At 44.3% G+C, this 16,051-nt stretch overlaps 1 protein-coding gene across 1 annotated transcript; it reads right to left on the bottom strand.

Annotated features, from left to right (window-relative positions):
* Window positions 1-10,816: 10,816 nt before the first annotated feature.
* On the bottom strand, window positions 10,817-12,313 carry LOC114690712 (coiled-coil domain-containing protein 121-like). Its single transcript, XM_028865595.2, is given in 2 exon segments — window positions 10,817-12,058; window positions 12,061-12,313. Coding segments are annotated over 2 exon segments (966 nt in total). The 5' UTR covers window positions 12,284-12,313; the 3' UTR covers window positions 10,817-11,315.
* Between the last annotated feature and the right edge of the window lie 3,738 nt (window positions 12,314-16,051).

Here is a 16,051-nt window from a genome sequence, read left to right as displayed (position 1 = left end):
GTTTGAGTTCCTGTCCTGACTATGGACTACAATGTGAAAGTGTGAGCCAAATAAACCCATTCCTCCTCAAGTTGCTCTGGGCCATTGTGTTTCATCACAGCAATAGTAACCCTGACTAAGACACTCAGAAATCTTTAGATTGTTTAGGCACATTTGGATCCAGTTCATGTTGTCTTTCACCATATTCTGAGGTGCTAGAAGTTTGTTAACTTTATCATGGAGAGCATTCTTTTCCTTTGTCAATTTATCTAGCAATGCTAGGAACAACCAACCAGCATCATCATTATCCTTATTTTTCCACAAATTAAAATTTTATAGAGAGAGTCACCAAATCCATTGCCTCTCACAATTAGTGAATCGGGATATATAAAGGGGATTTATTAGAATGGCTTACAGGTTATATTTAGCTAGTCTGACAATGGCTGTCTACCAACAGAAGGCCCAAGAATCCAGTAGTTCATCAAGGCTGGATGTCTCAGCTGGCCTCTAGTATACACCAGAATCCGGAAGAAGTAGGCTCTCATACCCGTGAAGGAATGGGCTTGTCAGCAAAAAATGAGAGCAAGCAGGCAAAGAGAAGCATCAGGTGTCTGCCTCGCCACTCCCTGCCTGTTCCTTTGAGGCAGGGTCTCTCCCTGCACCTATGGCTTGCAACTTCTTGCCGAGTCTGGAAGCCAGCAAGTCCTGGCGATCCCTTTGCTTCTGTGCCACCCAGATTGGGGTTGCAGGCGTTGGCAGTGAGGCCTGGCTTGTTAGATGGTGCTGGGACCTGAACTCTGTTCCTTATGATTGTGGAGTAAACGCTCTAAACTCCTGAGCTCTCTCTTCGGCCCCCACCACTGCAGTTGGAAACTCTGCTTCTGCTGCTCCTCTCCAAGGCTGCTGGATGCCACCAGGGCACAGGGAATGTTGCAGCATTGAAAAGAAAGAATCTGCAAATAGCCTTAAGGAATAACAACCTCATTATGTGAGCGATCATTAAGAAAACACATAAGGGATTGCAGGAATGGCCAAATTTAACATCTGTTCCTAATAAAAGCTCCTTAAAAATTAGGAATAGATGGTAACTCTTAACCTGATTAAAAATCATACTTAAGCATGAGCTAGCATCAGATGAAATGTGATGCTAATGAAGACCTTTTCATCAAGTCCAGTGTAGTCAAGGTGCTCATAACTGCCATTATCATTTAGTTTTCTAGACATTCTGTCCAACTTGATAAAAAACAGAATAGAAAGAAGCAAAGATAAAGCTACAGAGAAGAAAGCTATTTTTTGTGCAGATGAGAGATTATAGCTACTGAAAACTCTAAGAAGTAACATTAGAAAAAAAATATAAGCCTTAATGAGCTTGATAAAGTAGCTGAATACCTAAGTACTTACATAAAGATCAATAGACTGCTTTTATAACATTAAAAACAAGTTATAAAATATAATAAAACCTGAGACCAGATTACAATAGCAGTAGTTATGAAATGGCTACAAATAACCTTAACAATGAAAATTGAACAATGTATTTGTAGAAAACTACAAAATTGTTAGTTATAAAAAAGACTCAGAGTTACTGAATATGTCAAAGACGTTGGTTTCCCTCTCGTACGTGTGTGTGTGTGTGTGTGTGTGTGTGTGTGTGTGTGTGTGTGTGTGTGTGTGTGTGTGTGTGTGTGTATGTGGACTCAGAATTATAGAATATGTTAAGAATATGTTAAAGACTTTGATTTTTACTTCCTGTGTTTGTGTGTGTATAGACTCAGAATTATAGAGTATGTTAGAGACTTTGATTTTCCCGTGTGTGTGTGTGTGTGGAGTTTGAGACAGGATCTCTCTGTTTAGCCCAGGCTTGCTTTGAACTCACGATCCTCTCATCTCAGCCTCTTCAGTGCCAGAGTAAGTATGAGACATCACATTTGGCTAAAGACATCAATTCTTTGTAATTCGATCATTTTATTTAATTGAGTAATATGGTGTGTTATTTTCTTAAGGCGATAAACATCATTTCTCCTTTCACCTGGCCTATGAACCTTTGGAACACTATTTTCTTCATAGCAGTTAAGAATATTATAATTTAAAAATGTTGATTTAATTGTTTTATAAACTCATTAGCTTCCATAATTTTATCCAGACACTTGGATGAGTATCTAGTATGCAGTGGGTGCTGGATTAATACAAACATGCTAAAATCACATGTAAAAATCCAATATTTGTCCATCCTAGCTTCAAGAAATGAATTTCAATCAGGAATTTGAGGAAAAAGTTATTACCATAACACTTATTAAATTCAACATATTAAACCATATTTTTATAAAATAAGTTATATATTTTTAATAGACGAATTATAGAAAAAAATAGAAAAGAAAAAGTCAAGGACATTTACCAACTTTCAAAGCCTAGAGCCGAGGGAAAGACTAGCATATGGCAATAGAAGCTAAGACTCCAATAGACGTAAATCCACACCATTAAAACCTTCCAAATGGAGGGCAGCATGGCAGAAGTAATGAGGCACATTGTTGTCCAGACACTTAGGTGTTTGTTCTTCTTGATTCAGTGTGACACTGGTACTGTTTGAAGAAAATATAGGGATTTTTTTGGGGGGGGATCATGGGGGCTTTAGGTTTAATCACTGGGTTCATTTTGCATCTTAAACTGGATCTCTGCCTTTCAGTTCCCTCATCTACAAGATGGGAATACTATTTGCCTTGAAGTGTTGTAAATTGTGTAATGCAAGTAAAGTTACTGAGAAAAGTAAGCATTCGGTAAGTTTTAATTAGTTATTACTGTTTTACGTCTAAAAACTCGGTGAACTCAAAGGCATCTGTGGAATTAGCTTTATTCATAAATGTATCAGCATAGTTGGCTTATAAGGTGGACTTCCAGTGACCCACTAAGAGGAAGGCTACAGAGATTTGGCTTACCACATGATAGCATGTTTACAGCTATGTAGATGGAAACATGCCACATATATGAATAAAAGCCCGTTAGGGAAGGAACATCACCAGTGGCTATGTTTGTGAAGACCGCTCTGTTATCTGTAACATCATCTGCTCTGAGCTCCAGAGCTGCAGTATAGGGTGATTTAAAATAAAAGGATATAAATTTAGGGAAGGAAAACCAAGGAAAGCCTGGGACTTTTATAACTTGAAAATTATTTAGTGACTGCTTTTAGCCAATATTTCAGAAGTTATGACACCTCTCAGCATCTGAAAACCCTTTCAAAGGAGGGGGGTGGGGTGGGAATCATTTAGGTTCTAAAACTGAAGGCCTGACTTATAACTCTCTATATTATTAGACTCTGAGAATTCAGATGGGAACCCCACCCCCAACCCCTAATTAGATTTCTATCCCTATTGAGCTGGCTGAGATAATGAACTGATAAACGACAGTTTTGACAGTTTTATTTGGCTCACAGTTCTAAAGGTTCATGATAGAGCAGTATCATAGAGTTTGCTCTCTGGAGAGAGGCAATGCATCATGGGTGGGCACATGCTGAAAGAAAACTGTTCTCATCCACCAGGAAGTAAAGAGAAAAAGAAGAGGAGACTGGAATCCCACAATCCCCTCTGAGGATAGGACCACATTGGCCTAAGAACCTCCATTTAATTCCCCCTTCTACTTCAAACCTCTACCCCACCTCCTAGTAGCACTATCCTGGGCACCAAGCCTTTGGCACATGGGCCTTCGGGGTACACTTACTCAAGCCCAGGCAGCCACAGTGGACGACTTGGGAGCACTGGTTAGCGGGCACCTGTGCCCGGGTAGCACACTCACAGACGAGTGCTTGAAGAGAAACAAGGTTTGGAGTTCATAACGAGTGGTTCAGCTGTGTGTTGTCTACACTACATTTCTGTCTTATCCTCCTTTCCCCCACCCTTCCCTTCTATTACCATCTATCTCTCCAGACCCTGGTGGAGATTGTAAAATAATACAGTGCGTCCAGAGGGCAGCTCGGCAATATAGTTAAATCCTCTAATTTAATAATCTTGCTATTGTCAATCATAATGAAATGGACAGAGAGATGTGAAGAGAAAAGTGTGAAATGTATGCTGATCACAAAGCTACTTATCAGAGTGAAAATTGAAACCACAGGGTAAGAGGGGCTGGCCAAACAAATTATTATGTATGTGTATGATAAACGAATGCGTGACGATTCAAATTGTTTTTGTGTTATTATAAACAACATTCAGTGGCAAAAGATCAGTAAATCAAGTTCCCATACACAGCAGGACTGCAAATAAGTAAAAGAGAGATACATGAAGTTCCCATGGATGTGCTATCACTGTAAGTTCACCGAGAAGAACACCCCAGAAAGTTAGCAGTGATTTTGTCTGGGTGGCACAATGGTGGTCAGCTGTGCTAGCATTACCAAGACACATACCTGAGACGATCAACCTCTGAAAAGAAAGAGGTATTTTGGCCACAGTTTTGGAGATTCCAAGGCACAATCAGTTGGTCTCTTTGTTTTGGGGGCCATGGCAAGGCAGCACAACATAGCAAGAGAACATGGTTGGTCTAACTGCTCACACCCTACCAGGAAACAGAAAATACAAAAAGGACTATGATCTTACAGCCTCCTTTGGAGACGCACCTTCCAATAACCCGAAGACTTTCCAGTGGGTCTGTCTTAGTTACTTTTCTGTTGCTGTGATAAAAAACACCATGACCAAGGCAACTTATAGAAGGAAGAGTTTATTTGGGCTTGTGGTTCCCGAGGGCTAGGAGTCCATCAGCATCACAATGGAGATGCTATGATCTCCATCATGAGTGCTGGAGCAGCAAGTGGAGAGCACATATCTTAAAACCACAAGCAGGAAGTGAGAGAGGCGGAGCTAGGAGGAGTGCATACCTTTTGAACCCTCAGAGAACCTCAAAGCTCACCTCTCCACACCCCGGCCACCAGCGATGTACTTCTTCTAGCAAAGCCACACCTCCTAAGCCTATCCAAACAGTTGCACTTACTGTTCAATTCAAATGCCCCCAAATATGGGGAACATCTGATTCAAACCTCTCTGAGGTCTCCATATACGTGTGTGTGTGTGTGTGTGTGTGTGTGTGTGTGTGTGTGTATGTATGTATGTATAATGAATATATATATATTCATAACTGGGTTTGGCTGTGTAGCCCTTGGACTAACTCATGAATGCTGGGATTACAGGTATGTTTTATGCCACCTAGCTACTGGGTTCCATCTCGTAAAGGTTCCATCACCTCCCAGTAGTGCTTTGAAGGTGACAAAAAAGACCTGTGAAGGCCAGTCATCTAAACCATAGCAGTGATTAACTCCTTTAAAAACGTTTACATGAATTCAAAGAATTCTATAGTAAATATGTATCATTTTAATATATAGCAAAACACTCCATATTGTTTAGTAAAGAAACAAACCTAATCATCATGGAAATGGAAGAGGCTTTGTGCCTGAGATCATCCATTTCCTAAGGAGAAATCTTTAGACCCTCACATCCTTGCCTCCACACAGCATCATCTACTTCCTTGAAAGATTCCTCCAGCGGGGACCAGAGCCTTCCGATGATTCCACTTTCAGTCAGTGAATTAATTTTGAATGAGCACATAAATGAGATAAGTGTTTAATGAAGGCAGAGAAAACAAACAAGGCTGGTGTATTACCATTTCATTATGGTTTGGGAATGGAAGACAGTCTCTGGGTCTCTCCGTTTTTACTCACAGATGGGCCTTGATGGCAAGTTTACTTAAGTTGATTGACCTTCCAAGAGTCGAGACAGGCAGGACAGGAGAAAGACAGGTTTCCCACTGTGTAGGAAGACTTGTTTACATTTCAGAGTGATGGTGGCAGTGGCCCTCTGGGACGGAGGATGACAAGTTCCCAGGGATGCTGTGACAGCAAACAGGGTTACTGAAGCTCCGTGGTCCTCAGAGGTGTTCCGTCCATGCTGTGCTGTCCACCCCTGTTCTCCACCCGTTTCCTCTTCCCCACCATGGCCCTTGGAGGACAACAGGATCAGATGACACACAAGCCTCATCCTCTCTGCAGTGCTAATACAGCCTCTACCTCCCCAGGACTCACGGTCTCCACACCAGTGAGGTCTGTGAAATGGGGACAGTCGGGCCACCGGCTGCCACGTCTCTGCTTGGCCACCTGCTTGGCCACACCCATTGTGAGTTTGCATGACATCCACAACCCAGGCACAAAAGGGAAATTTACGAATGTAGCTTGAGTGTGAGTTTCATGTTTGGCAGACTTCTACTATGAGATGATATCTTTTAATCTCCCTTAGCCTCTTATTTCCATATTGGTAAAATGACATGGTAAAAATTTAACATAAAACACTTAACCTAATGACCGGCACATGGCCTTACGAAAGCCAATTTACCTCCATCTATTCAAGAAATCAAATACTATCAGTTACTTAGCCATAATAAAATCCTTTTGGATAGCTTTTATGCTTTCCGTTTAAAACAAAGGCTCTTTGTAACAAAATAATTTCATTTAAGATTCTTATTAAAAGTAACTATAGATGCTTTTTCATAGCAACATTAATAAGGCTTGCATAAAATAATTGTTAATATGTAAAATTATACCAATACATACAAGCTAGCTTATTGCACAAACAGGAATCTTATTTATCTTAATTCCATAGAGGGAAGAGGAAGGAAGGGAGCATCTATTCAGCAACAATTTGCCTGCCACTTTGCATGCATTATCTTAGTTAACTGTGAGCAATTTTATTATTTTTGCAAGCAAGAGAATACAGGCTGGGAAATACTAAGTAACTTGCACAAGACTAGAGTGGAAGGACCAAGCCGTGTACCCTGAGTGTCTTCGTCGCTGTTCTACTGCTGTGAAGGGACACCGTGACCATGGCAACTCATACAAAGGAAAACACTTAATTAGGGTTCAGTCCATTATCATCATGGCGGGACATGGTGGTGTGCAGGCAGACATGGTGCTGGAGAAGGAGCCGAGAGTCCTACATCTTTTTAGACAATAGGAAGTATTCTGAGACACTGGGCAGTATCTTGAGCATCTATGAGATATCAAATCCTGCCTCCACGGTGACACACTTTCTCCAACAAGGCCACACCTACTCCAACAAAGTCACACTTCCTAGTAGTGCCACTCCCTTTTGGGGCTATTTTCTTTCAAACCACCACACTGAGTCTATTTGACTTTAAATGTGAACTTTTCCTCTTACAAATTCTAGGAACTAAATGGTGAAAGTCTGAACTCTACATCTCCTGGCCTTGTACCCTAATACCTCACCTTTCCTTACTTTCAGATTTCTAAGATTTCCTAGAAATCACTAGGGTTCATTCTTGGACTCCCCTGGTGTGTGGGGTTTCCTCTGAGTTTTGAATTGTATGATTTAGTATGCAAATTATAATTTAATTTTATTTATTTCCTTTTTATTCTCAAGAGGACATCGAGAAAGAGGTAGAGCTGAGGATGAGAGTACCCATGAGTGACCCCATGGTGTCTTGATGGACATTTGATTGTTCAAATTTTTATAAATCTATCTTCTGAAACCTCTTGATTCTCACGGACATCCAAGTAAGTGTGCGCTTGGAAGCCCTGGCGGTTGCTCTGACCAGAACCAAGCAACAGGACAATTTCTATGGGGACTCTGACTGGGAAGGTAATCTGTGGCGTGTTAGAGCCAGAAAATAGACGGACTGGTCCCTCACAGGTTTTGTCAATGGCGGAGAGCCTAGCATCCCCTTAGAGTCAAGAAGCTCAGTGCAGCCTCAGGTGGTGGGGGACTGTCTGCTCTGCTCCCTGGAGCCGCCTTACCCCTGGCTCTGCCACGCTGGGGACCCTCAGTTCAGCAGGGAAGAAGGCTTCTAGTATCTTCCTCCAGGCACCAAAGGCAGAGGGCGCTAGAGCTGCCCTCGGGAGGCTGAAGCAGAGAACTCGGACAGACTTCTTTCCAATCCCACGCAGGGCAACATTTCTAGGGGTGGGAGCGGGGTGAGCGGAGGCCAGGCATGCATCACCCATGCCTCAGGTGAGGCTTCCTTAGTTGGAGCCGAGACGGTGACAGGCATCAAGTGATACGATAACTCTCATGCCATGTGTTGAAGCCCTGGTCTCTAGGCATAGACCTATGAGAGGCAAGGGACTTTCTGGAGAGATCTTCTCTTCACTGGGAGGAGGGAAGGCTTAAAAGGGACAGAGGAACCTCAGCCCCTTCCTTACCCTGTCTCAGTCTCCAGAGTACCTTTGCTGTGCCTCTTGCTGGCTCCCAGATGCAATTCTTTGCCACAAGCTGAAAAGCAATGGGGCTAAGGTGTTACAGATTAAAGGCTCCCAAACTGTGAGCCAGATCAACCCTTTTCTCTTCCTAAATTGATGATTATCTCAGTTATCTGTTACAGTAACAGAGAGTCCACACAACAGGAGAATATGCGTCTCCTTCTATTTCTCTCTTGAATATTCCGGTAGTAACTCTGTCAGAGTAATTTCCGGCTGCGAAGTGTTTGACAACACAGTAGAGTGGGCATCTGTTTTTGGTTTTGAGGGTTTTTTTTTTTTTTTTTTAAGTGTTGTTTTGAGAATGGTATAGCATTCTCTCATCAGGGAAATTGCTCAGCAAATGTATTCAGTTGACAGGGCCTGTTCTTGTCAGCACTCTGGGCTCCATTCTTTAGCATCTGACCAGCACAAACACACCCCAGAAGAGAGGCCACGGGCACCACATACAATGGAAAACAACGGACAGTGCCCCAGCTGCCGCTGACTCCTTGTCACGGCCGGCCAGCCTCTCTGCCTTCCTGAGTGACTGCTCCTTATAACTCTCTCTTCCTGGTTACACCAGAGCTTACAAAACAAAACAAAATCTTAAAGATTTTCAATTCTGTCATGGGAGAAAAAAAAATGTTATTTAAAAGTAAACCCAAAAAATGGCTTTTGGGTTGAGAGGGAGGGGTGCTTTCAGATGAATGGCAACAAGGCTGCCCCCTTTCTCCTGCAGGGGCGCAGGGGTGGGGGGGAGTGAGGAGAAGGCAGTGGTCCCCCAGCCACTGTGCAGAGAAGCATGGGGGTGCTTTGAGATGCTGGTTCAATTGTTCTGCCTAACAAGGTGATAGAAATTCACCTAAGGAGGTGAAAGGCGGGATGCTAAGCAGCATGGTGGGAGACTAGAACCTAAAGAGAAAGAAGCCAAAGGGATTCGAAGAATGAAGAGCGTGTGTTTAATATGGAGTAGCTTGCACTGTTTCAGTGTTAGTCTGGAATTCTTTTTTCTTGGGGGGTGTCTGCCTCACATGTTTCTTGCATGGGTCTGTGTGTATGTTGTGTGAGAGCTCACGGTTAGGGAAAGGGGGTTAGGATCTCTCTGACTGGTGTAGAACGAAGACAGGGGAGAGAGAAAGCAAAGGAAGAGGATCCTTCACGTCCTGGAGTGGACGAGGCACCTGCACCTCTCCAGTGTGGTTTCACTTTCATCTCAGTTCTTCAGCTAACATCTGGCTTGCATGCCTGCATATTCACAGTCAACACATATGTGTTTTGACGGTGCAGGAAGCAGCTGGGGAAAAACCTTGATTCTGCTAGAGCAGAGACTGGCAAAGTGTAGCTGTCCTTGTAAATACAATCTTACTGTAACATGATGGTCCCGTCCTTTGTTTCCTGCGGCTGTTTTACCCTGTGGGGTGGAATGTTACACGTGGAATCCACAGGAAGCACAAGGCCTTTTATTTGTATTTTCCAGGCTGTTAGGAAAAAGATTGCCTATCTCAGCTCTGGAGGCCAGAAGCAACCTGTCAGCAGCTCATTAAGTCAGCCCTGCCTGTTAGTTAGAGAACATAAAAACGGCTCAAGGCACAAAGGAAAAAAAGATCTACAGTTAGCCTCTAAACTCAAGGAGAACTTGTAATACTTATTCCATGAGAAAAGAAATGAAGTATAGGAACGCTTCTCCTCTATAAACAGTATAGCAGAGTGATGGACCTGGATTGGCAACTCCTCTTACCCATGGCTTCTCTTCCTAATTTTTCAGTTATCTGTGTTCAACTTCAGTCCAAAATCAAATGGAAAATTCTGGAAAGAAACAAGTTATATTTTATGTGTCCGAGAAGGACAGTGAAATCTTGTACCATCCTAGCATCTCATAAAGATCACAAATGCTCCTTGCCCAGTGTATCCATGTTGTATACACTACCCACCTATTAGCCACTCAATAGCTGTCTAGTTTATTAGATGGACTGTTGCCTATTACAATGTTTGTATGAAAATAGCCTTGATGTAGTGGCCTAACTCTGGATCACGATGCTTACATAATTTTCCTATTTCATCTCATCAATAAATGTTCTATCCCCTCATCAAAAGGGTGATAATAGTATAATGAAACATATAATGAATATTACATAGAAATACTACATAGATGTAGTGTTTCTACTGCATTTATAAAGCTGGGGGAGTAAGAAATAATCACAGGTACTGGGCAGCGGCGGCACACACCTTTAATCCCAGCACTTGGGAGGCAGAACCAGGAGGATCTCTGTGAGTTTGAGGCCAGCCTGGTCTACAGAGTGAGATCCAGGACAGGCACCAAAACTACATGGAGAAACCCTGTGTTGAAAAACCAGAAAGAAAACAGAAAAAAAGAAATAATCACAGGTAGGTTTTGTTTTTAACAATACTGTTTAATGGCAAAGTGCATATTTCACCACCTATGTTAAAAGTTAGATAAGACACCTTGAAAAGTGAATCCCCCTTTTAATCTTATTTCAAATGAATCCATTTTACATATAATTAAAGCTGAAAATTCTAGAAAGTTACTTTGAAGTTTTCATTACCGATAATTTCTGAGAAACATAAAGCCAATTGCATTTGCCCACGCAGGGGCATTGCTGAAATACATGGCCATTCTCCCAGACTAGTCCATCATAAACTCAAACCCCTCAGCAAGCAAGCAAACAACAACCACAAAACCCTACAGCTGAAAATATGATTCCTAGTTGTTTCAAATGGTCAAAAAAACACAGAACTTATGAATTATACACTGCACCGAATTATACACCGCACTTTGCGGACTACAACGTATACATGAAGAAAAAAATAAGTATGTCGGAACTAAAATAACACTTCCTAAGTAATCTGAGAATTTCAAATGCTGCTATAAAAATGTGGCACAACTCTTTAAAAAGTTTTCCAAATGTTCTAAATCTCTGGAATCCGCAACAGCCCCAGGGAGGCAGCCCGCCAGAATGTGGGTCCCAGGCTAGGAGCACAGCCCGATAACACAACTGCCCTTTCCTGAAAACACACTTGCATTCTCCACGAAGGATACTTTTTGGATTGTAGATTATCTCAAGTGCTCAAATTCTTTAATCCTTTCTGGTAGCCGTTACTTTGAATTTGTTCTTGATTTGGTGCTCAGCATGGTCTTCGAAGCACTCTGTTCCTTAAGGCATGGATTATGAGCACGGTAGCGCTCACGTTCTGCCTGCAGCCGCCGCCGCCCTCTGGTCAAGGCTTCTAGATACCACTGCTCCTCCTTCACCAGCTGCTGCTGCTTCTCCAGCCGGATTCTCACAGCTTCCACCCTCCGGTACTCCTGACTCAGTTGCTGGAGCTCCTTCCATAGCTGCTGGTTCTCTCTGTGGAGACTGCCACAGAACTCAAAATGAGCCTGCTTGCAGGCCTGCGCCAAGGCCCTGTACTTCCTCGTAAGGCCCTTAGTGCTGATCTGCCCCAGCTCCATCAAGTCCAACTCTTGCAGCTCCTTCTCCATCAGGGCCTTTTCCCGAAGGAACCGGATGTGTGCCTCCTGGTCCTTGGCCGCTGCCTCACCTCGGATTTTCTCTTTCTCCTTCTCCAAGGTCTGTATTGTCATGTCCTGCCTCTCCTTTACCATGTAAACGGTCTTCAGTGCCTGCAGCTGCTGCCTTAAGTCCTCCTGGGTCTTTCTGCCCTGCAGGAGCTGTGTTCGAAGGGCTGCATTTCTCTGGGTGTATCTGGACGCCAGTTCTTGTCGCCTTTGCTCTATCTCGCCACACTCCTGGGCATATTGCTTCCACAGCGCCTTCCGTTTCTTTTCACACCGCTCGCTGTTTTGATGCAGGTAGTCCATGAAAAACTGGTTTTCGCCTGCACACGGTGTTTTTCCTCCAGCAGCTGCCTGGTGTCCTTCAGCAGCCTTTCCCGCCGGCATTTAGTTTCTTGGATTTGCTGGCTCAGCTCCTTCAGCGCCACCACTGCCTTCCTGTTCACCTGTTTCTCCAACCTCGTTAGCAGCTTTGGCTTGAGACACGCATTTAAAATAGTAAGGAGTGGTGTGGGCGGAGGGGTACTTTTAGAGCTCTGGGCAAGCATGCTCCAGGAATCCCCAGGTCAGGGAGAGTAACTGCAAAGGAGCAAGCCCAGGTGGTGGGTGTCACTCCAAGGCACAGCGTCCTGAACAAACGTTCCCAAGGTTTCTCCCTCTGGTGGTCAAGGCGACTAGGCTACGCCCAGCCTGCCGAGAAGTCGCAGGGCTCACTCAGAGCAGCGTCAGAGGCTGTCCAGGGCTGGCCTTGATCTCTGGGGGTTCCCTTGGAGACCAGAGCTCCTGGCTCCAAGCTGGCCAGCCCTGTCCGGGGGACCCCTCTGGCATTGCCCTCCTGGGAAGCAGCGCTCCTCCTTCTCGGGCCTCTCCAGGGGTCAGCGCCCTCTTCCGGCTCTGCGGTCCCTACTCTGTTTGCATGGAGCTCTGAGAACCTGTCAGGTTGACCCTAGCCTCAGTGATCTGCCCTGATCTGCCCTTCACCAGCACCTCAGCTTTAGGGTGGAAAGGATGGATTCTCCACACACTAGCAGGGGTGTAGCCAGGCTCATTTCTGCAGTGCTGGGGGTTGGGTCTGCAGAATAAATGGTGAGACCTAGGGCTGGGGTGGGTTGTTTGAGTTTTCTTGAGTTCTCTGTGTGTTGTTGAGAATGACAGCATTTAGAAAACAGCCTTTGTACAGGGGACCAGGAGTGCAGGTGGATGGCCAGGAGGAGAGGAAGGAGGTTTCCGAAGAACTGGAGGGTCCAGGCATCACATAGTCTTGCCATTAACTCCAATTCCTTCGAGGTGCCTTGGCCTAGGAGGCTGTGTCATGTGCATCCTCAGGGCATGCTTGGTACTACTGACCATGTAGCACTATTAATAGTGTTGAAGATGAAGTTGACGGGTTCTTGAAACCTGAGCATATTAATAACTCTAGAACCCCAAAATGTATCTTCTACCATGAAAGAAATGGGGACTATTATAAATGTCTGCATCTCATCTCTCGGATATAATGGTTTGTGATTTGGGGTTACTTATTTAACTGAGGAATATATGCCCCCCCGCCCCAACACATGGGATTGTGGCCTATTGGTGTCACAATGCTATTACAAATTAATTCATCTGATCATTTAAAAAATTTTAGGTAGAGAGTACATTATTTCCCCCACTTTGGCCATGAAACAAACCCCATAGACATAGAAGCTAAGAACTCCCCAGAGGCCACATCCAAGGGGGAGGGAAGAATAAGAACCCAGACAGCAAGGACTTCCTGGTTTAGGATAAGTGAGTTTTACTCTACCCTCATTTCTCAAAATAGCTACTGAGGAAGCCCTGCCCCTCTCTTTCTTGAAATACTTTTAATTTTGATAAGACTTTAAGTTAGGCATTATTGTCATGATATGTGAAGCAATGTGTCCAAGGTTCCACAGCGTTACTAGCAGAAATCCCTGTTTTCTCATCCGTCCAAGGGCAGACAGACTAACACTCATTTCCTGGGTCAGCTCTGGAGACTAAATGACAGTTGCCTAGAGGTTTGGAGATCGGTATACCCTTCCCCACCCTACGGCCAGCTCATCATTGTGTCGTGGCTGTGCAGTGGGGGTTTTTATACCCAGCCACATGTGCTTTTCTGATGATCTTTTCCTTCTGTTAAAAAGTCACAGTGTTGGGGCTGGAGAGATGGCTCAGAGGTTAAGAGCACCGACTGCTCTTCCAGAGGTCTTGAGTTCAATTCCCAGCACCCACATGGTGGCTCACAACCATCTGTAATGAGATCTGGCACCCCTCTTCTGTATACATAATAAATAAATCTTAAAAAAAGAAAAAGAAAACCTCAATTTAAAAAAAAAAAAAAGTCACAGTGTTGTCCAAACCAGTGCCAGAGAGTTCAGACACTGTTGGGACAGTGTTTGTCCTCATGGCAGTCTAAGCAGGGTAGAGAAAACAGACCTGAGCCCCAATTCCAGGTCCAGGCCTCGCTACAGGAGGAGGGAGGAGGCAAAGTTAATAGGGTTTTAGACCAGACCCACACAAGCACCAATGGCCTGGCACCAGTAAACTCCATAGAGACCATCTAAGATGATTCAGGACAAACAACATCCTTCAAGATTTCTGAACCAGATTCTAGATTCTAGAGAATTAGTTTCTGTGGATATATCTGGTGGCTTTAAGGGACGACTCTCGAATTACCTCCCCTCCCCCTCACAAAGAAACCATCTGCCTAATGCTTAGGAAGCTCCTCACGTGAAAGAGAGGAAGCCCTCAGCTGCTAATGTGGCCAAAAGGTCTGCTCAGCCCCTCACAGTTGACTGTGCATGGAATGTCCGAGTCTTCTGCCCTGTCTCTCTGTGAGCTGGAAACACATGGTCTACACCAGGAGGGCTCTTTCTGCAGGCCCAGTTCCCAGTGGTGCCAAAGTTAAGGGAGCCTTCGGAGACTCCTGTATGCAGTTCAAAGTCTCCATCCTTAACCACAAATAAGACCTCTTTGAGCTCATGAAAATCATTGTCACAATAATGCTGATGGCCGCCATTGGCTAAGCTTGTACTAAGCACCAAGCATCTTCATGTATCATATTTGTAGTCTTCAGCATGCACTGGAGAAGTGAGACCTATTATACCCATTTTACAGACAAGAACATTGAGGCTCTAAGAAGTAACACAGCCACTGACCTCATTGGCTCCCTTGGCAAGACTGATATGCCTTCGCAGAGAGCTAGATCTGTAATTCCCTAACTGCCCCAGGATTGTCCAGATATGGCTTCCCAGACTTCTCCTGTGAGGCTCTGATTTGGGTGTTCTAGACAGAAAAGAGGGACCTGGGGTTAATTCAATGACTCTTGCCATCGGAGAGTTTGAGAAGCACAGTGGTCATATCTGTGGTGGCATTGTGTTCCCCAAAATAATGTGCATGTTAATAAACTTATCTGGGGTCAGAGACAGAACAGAACAGCCACAATATTAAGCATAGAGGATAGGCAGCGGTAGCACACACCTTTAATCCTAGCATTCCAGAGGCAGAAATCCTTGTGTTCAAGGATACAGCCAGGCAATGGTGACTCACGCCTTTAATCCCAGGGAGTGATAGTAGAAAGCAGAAAGGTATATAAGGCGTGAGGACCAGAAACTAGAAGCTTTTGGCTGGTTAAGCATTTGGCTGGTTAAGCTTTTAGGCTTTGAGCAGCACAGTTCAGCTGAGACCCACTCTGGATGAGGACTGAGAGGCTTCCAGTCTGAGGAAACAGGATCAGCAAAGGAACTGGCGAGGTGAGGAAGCTGTGGCTTGTTCTGTCTCTCTGATCTTCCAGTATTCACCCCAATACCTGGCCTCAGGTTTGATTTTATTAATAAGAACTGTTAAGATTCCTGTTACACATATCTCCTCAGTCCATAGTCCCAAGTCATGACTCATCCTGTGCTGGATGTGTTGGAAATGTGAAGCCACATGGCTTCTAGAATCACTGTCCCCGTGAAATCTAAATATAAGAAGACACAAAGCCCCAGTTGGGTAATAGCTCTGCTTCCTGTGGTCTGCCTTGATTTCCTGGAGATTCAGGATGTGAGACACAGACTAATGCCCATAACTGGGATAATTGTGGTAAATCATCTTTCAGAGTCGGGCTTTAGCAGATGCCAGCTGTGAAAAACAGCCCAGATAAACCATACGATGCCTCAGCAGGACAACACAAGCAGATTCCTCTGGCCATGAGATGAACGCACAGATGATCAGCTGTAGACAGTAACAGAGAAGGTACTACAGTCACCAGCCAGGGAATGGGCTGGGCAAGCCGCAGGTGCATTGGCTGCCTCTCTTAGAGCAGCTCCTCGCCATGA

Source organism: Peromyscus leucopus, chromosome 15 (assembly GCF_004664715.2).
Source record: "Peromyscus leucopus breed LL Stock chromosome 15, UCI_PerLeu_2.1, whole genome shotgun sequence".
In the NCBI taxonomy this organism is placed as follows: Eukaryota; Metazoa; Chordata; class Mammalia; order Rodentia; family Cricetidae; genus Peromyscus; species Peromyscus leucopus.
The sequence above is the reverse complement of the archived record's forward strand: the minus strand, read 5'-3'. Positions and strand labels throughout refer to the sequence as shown.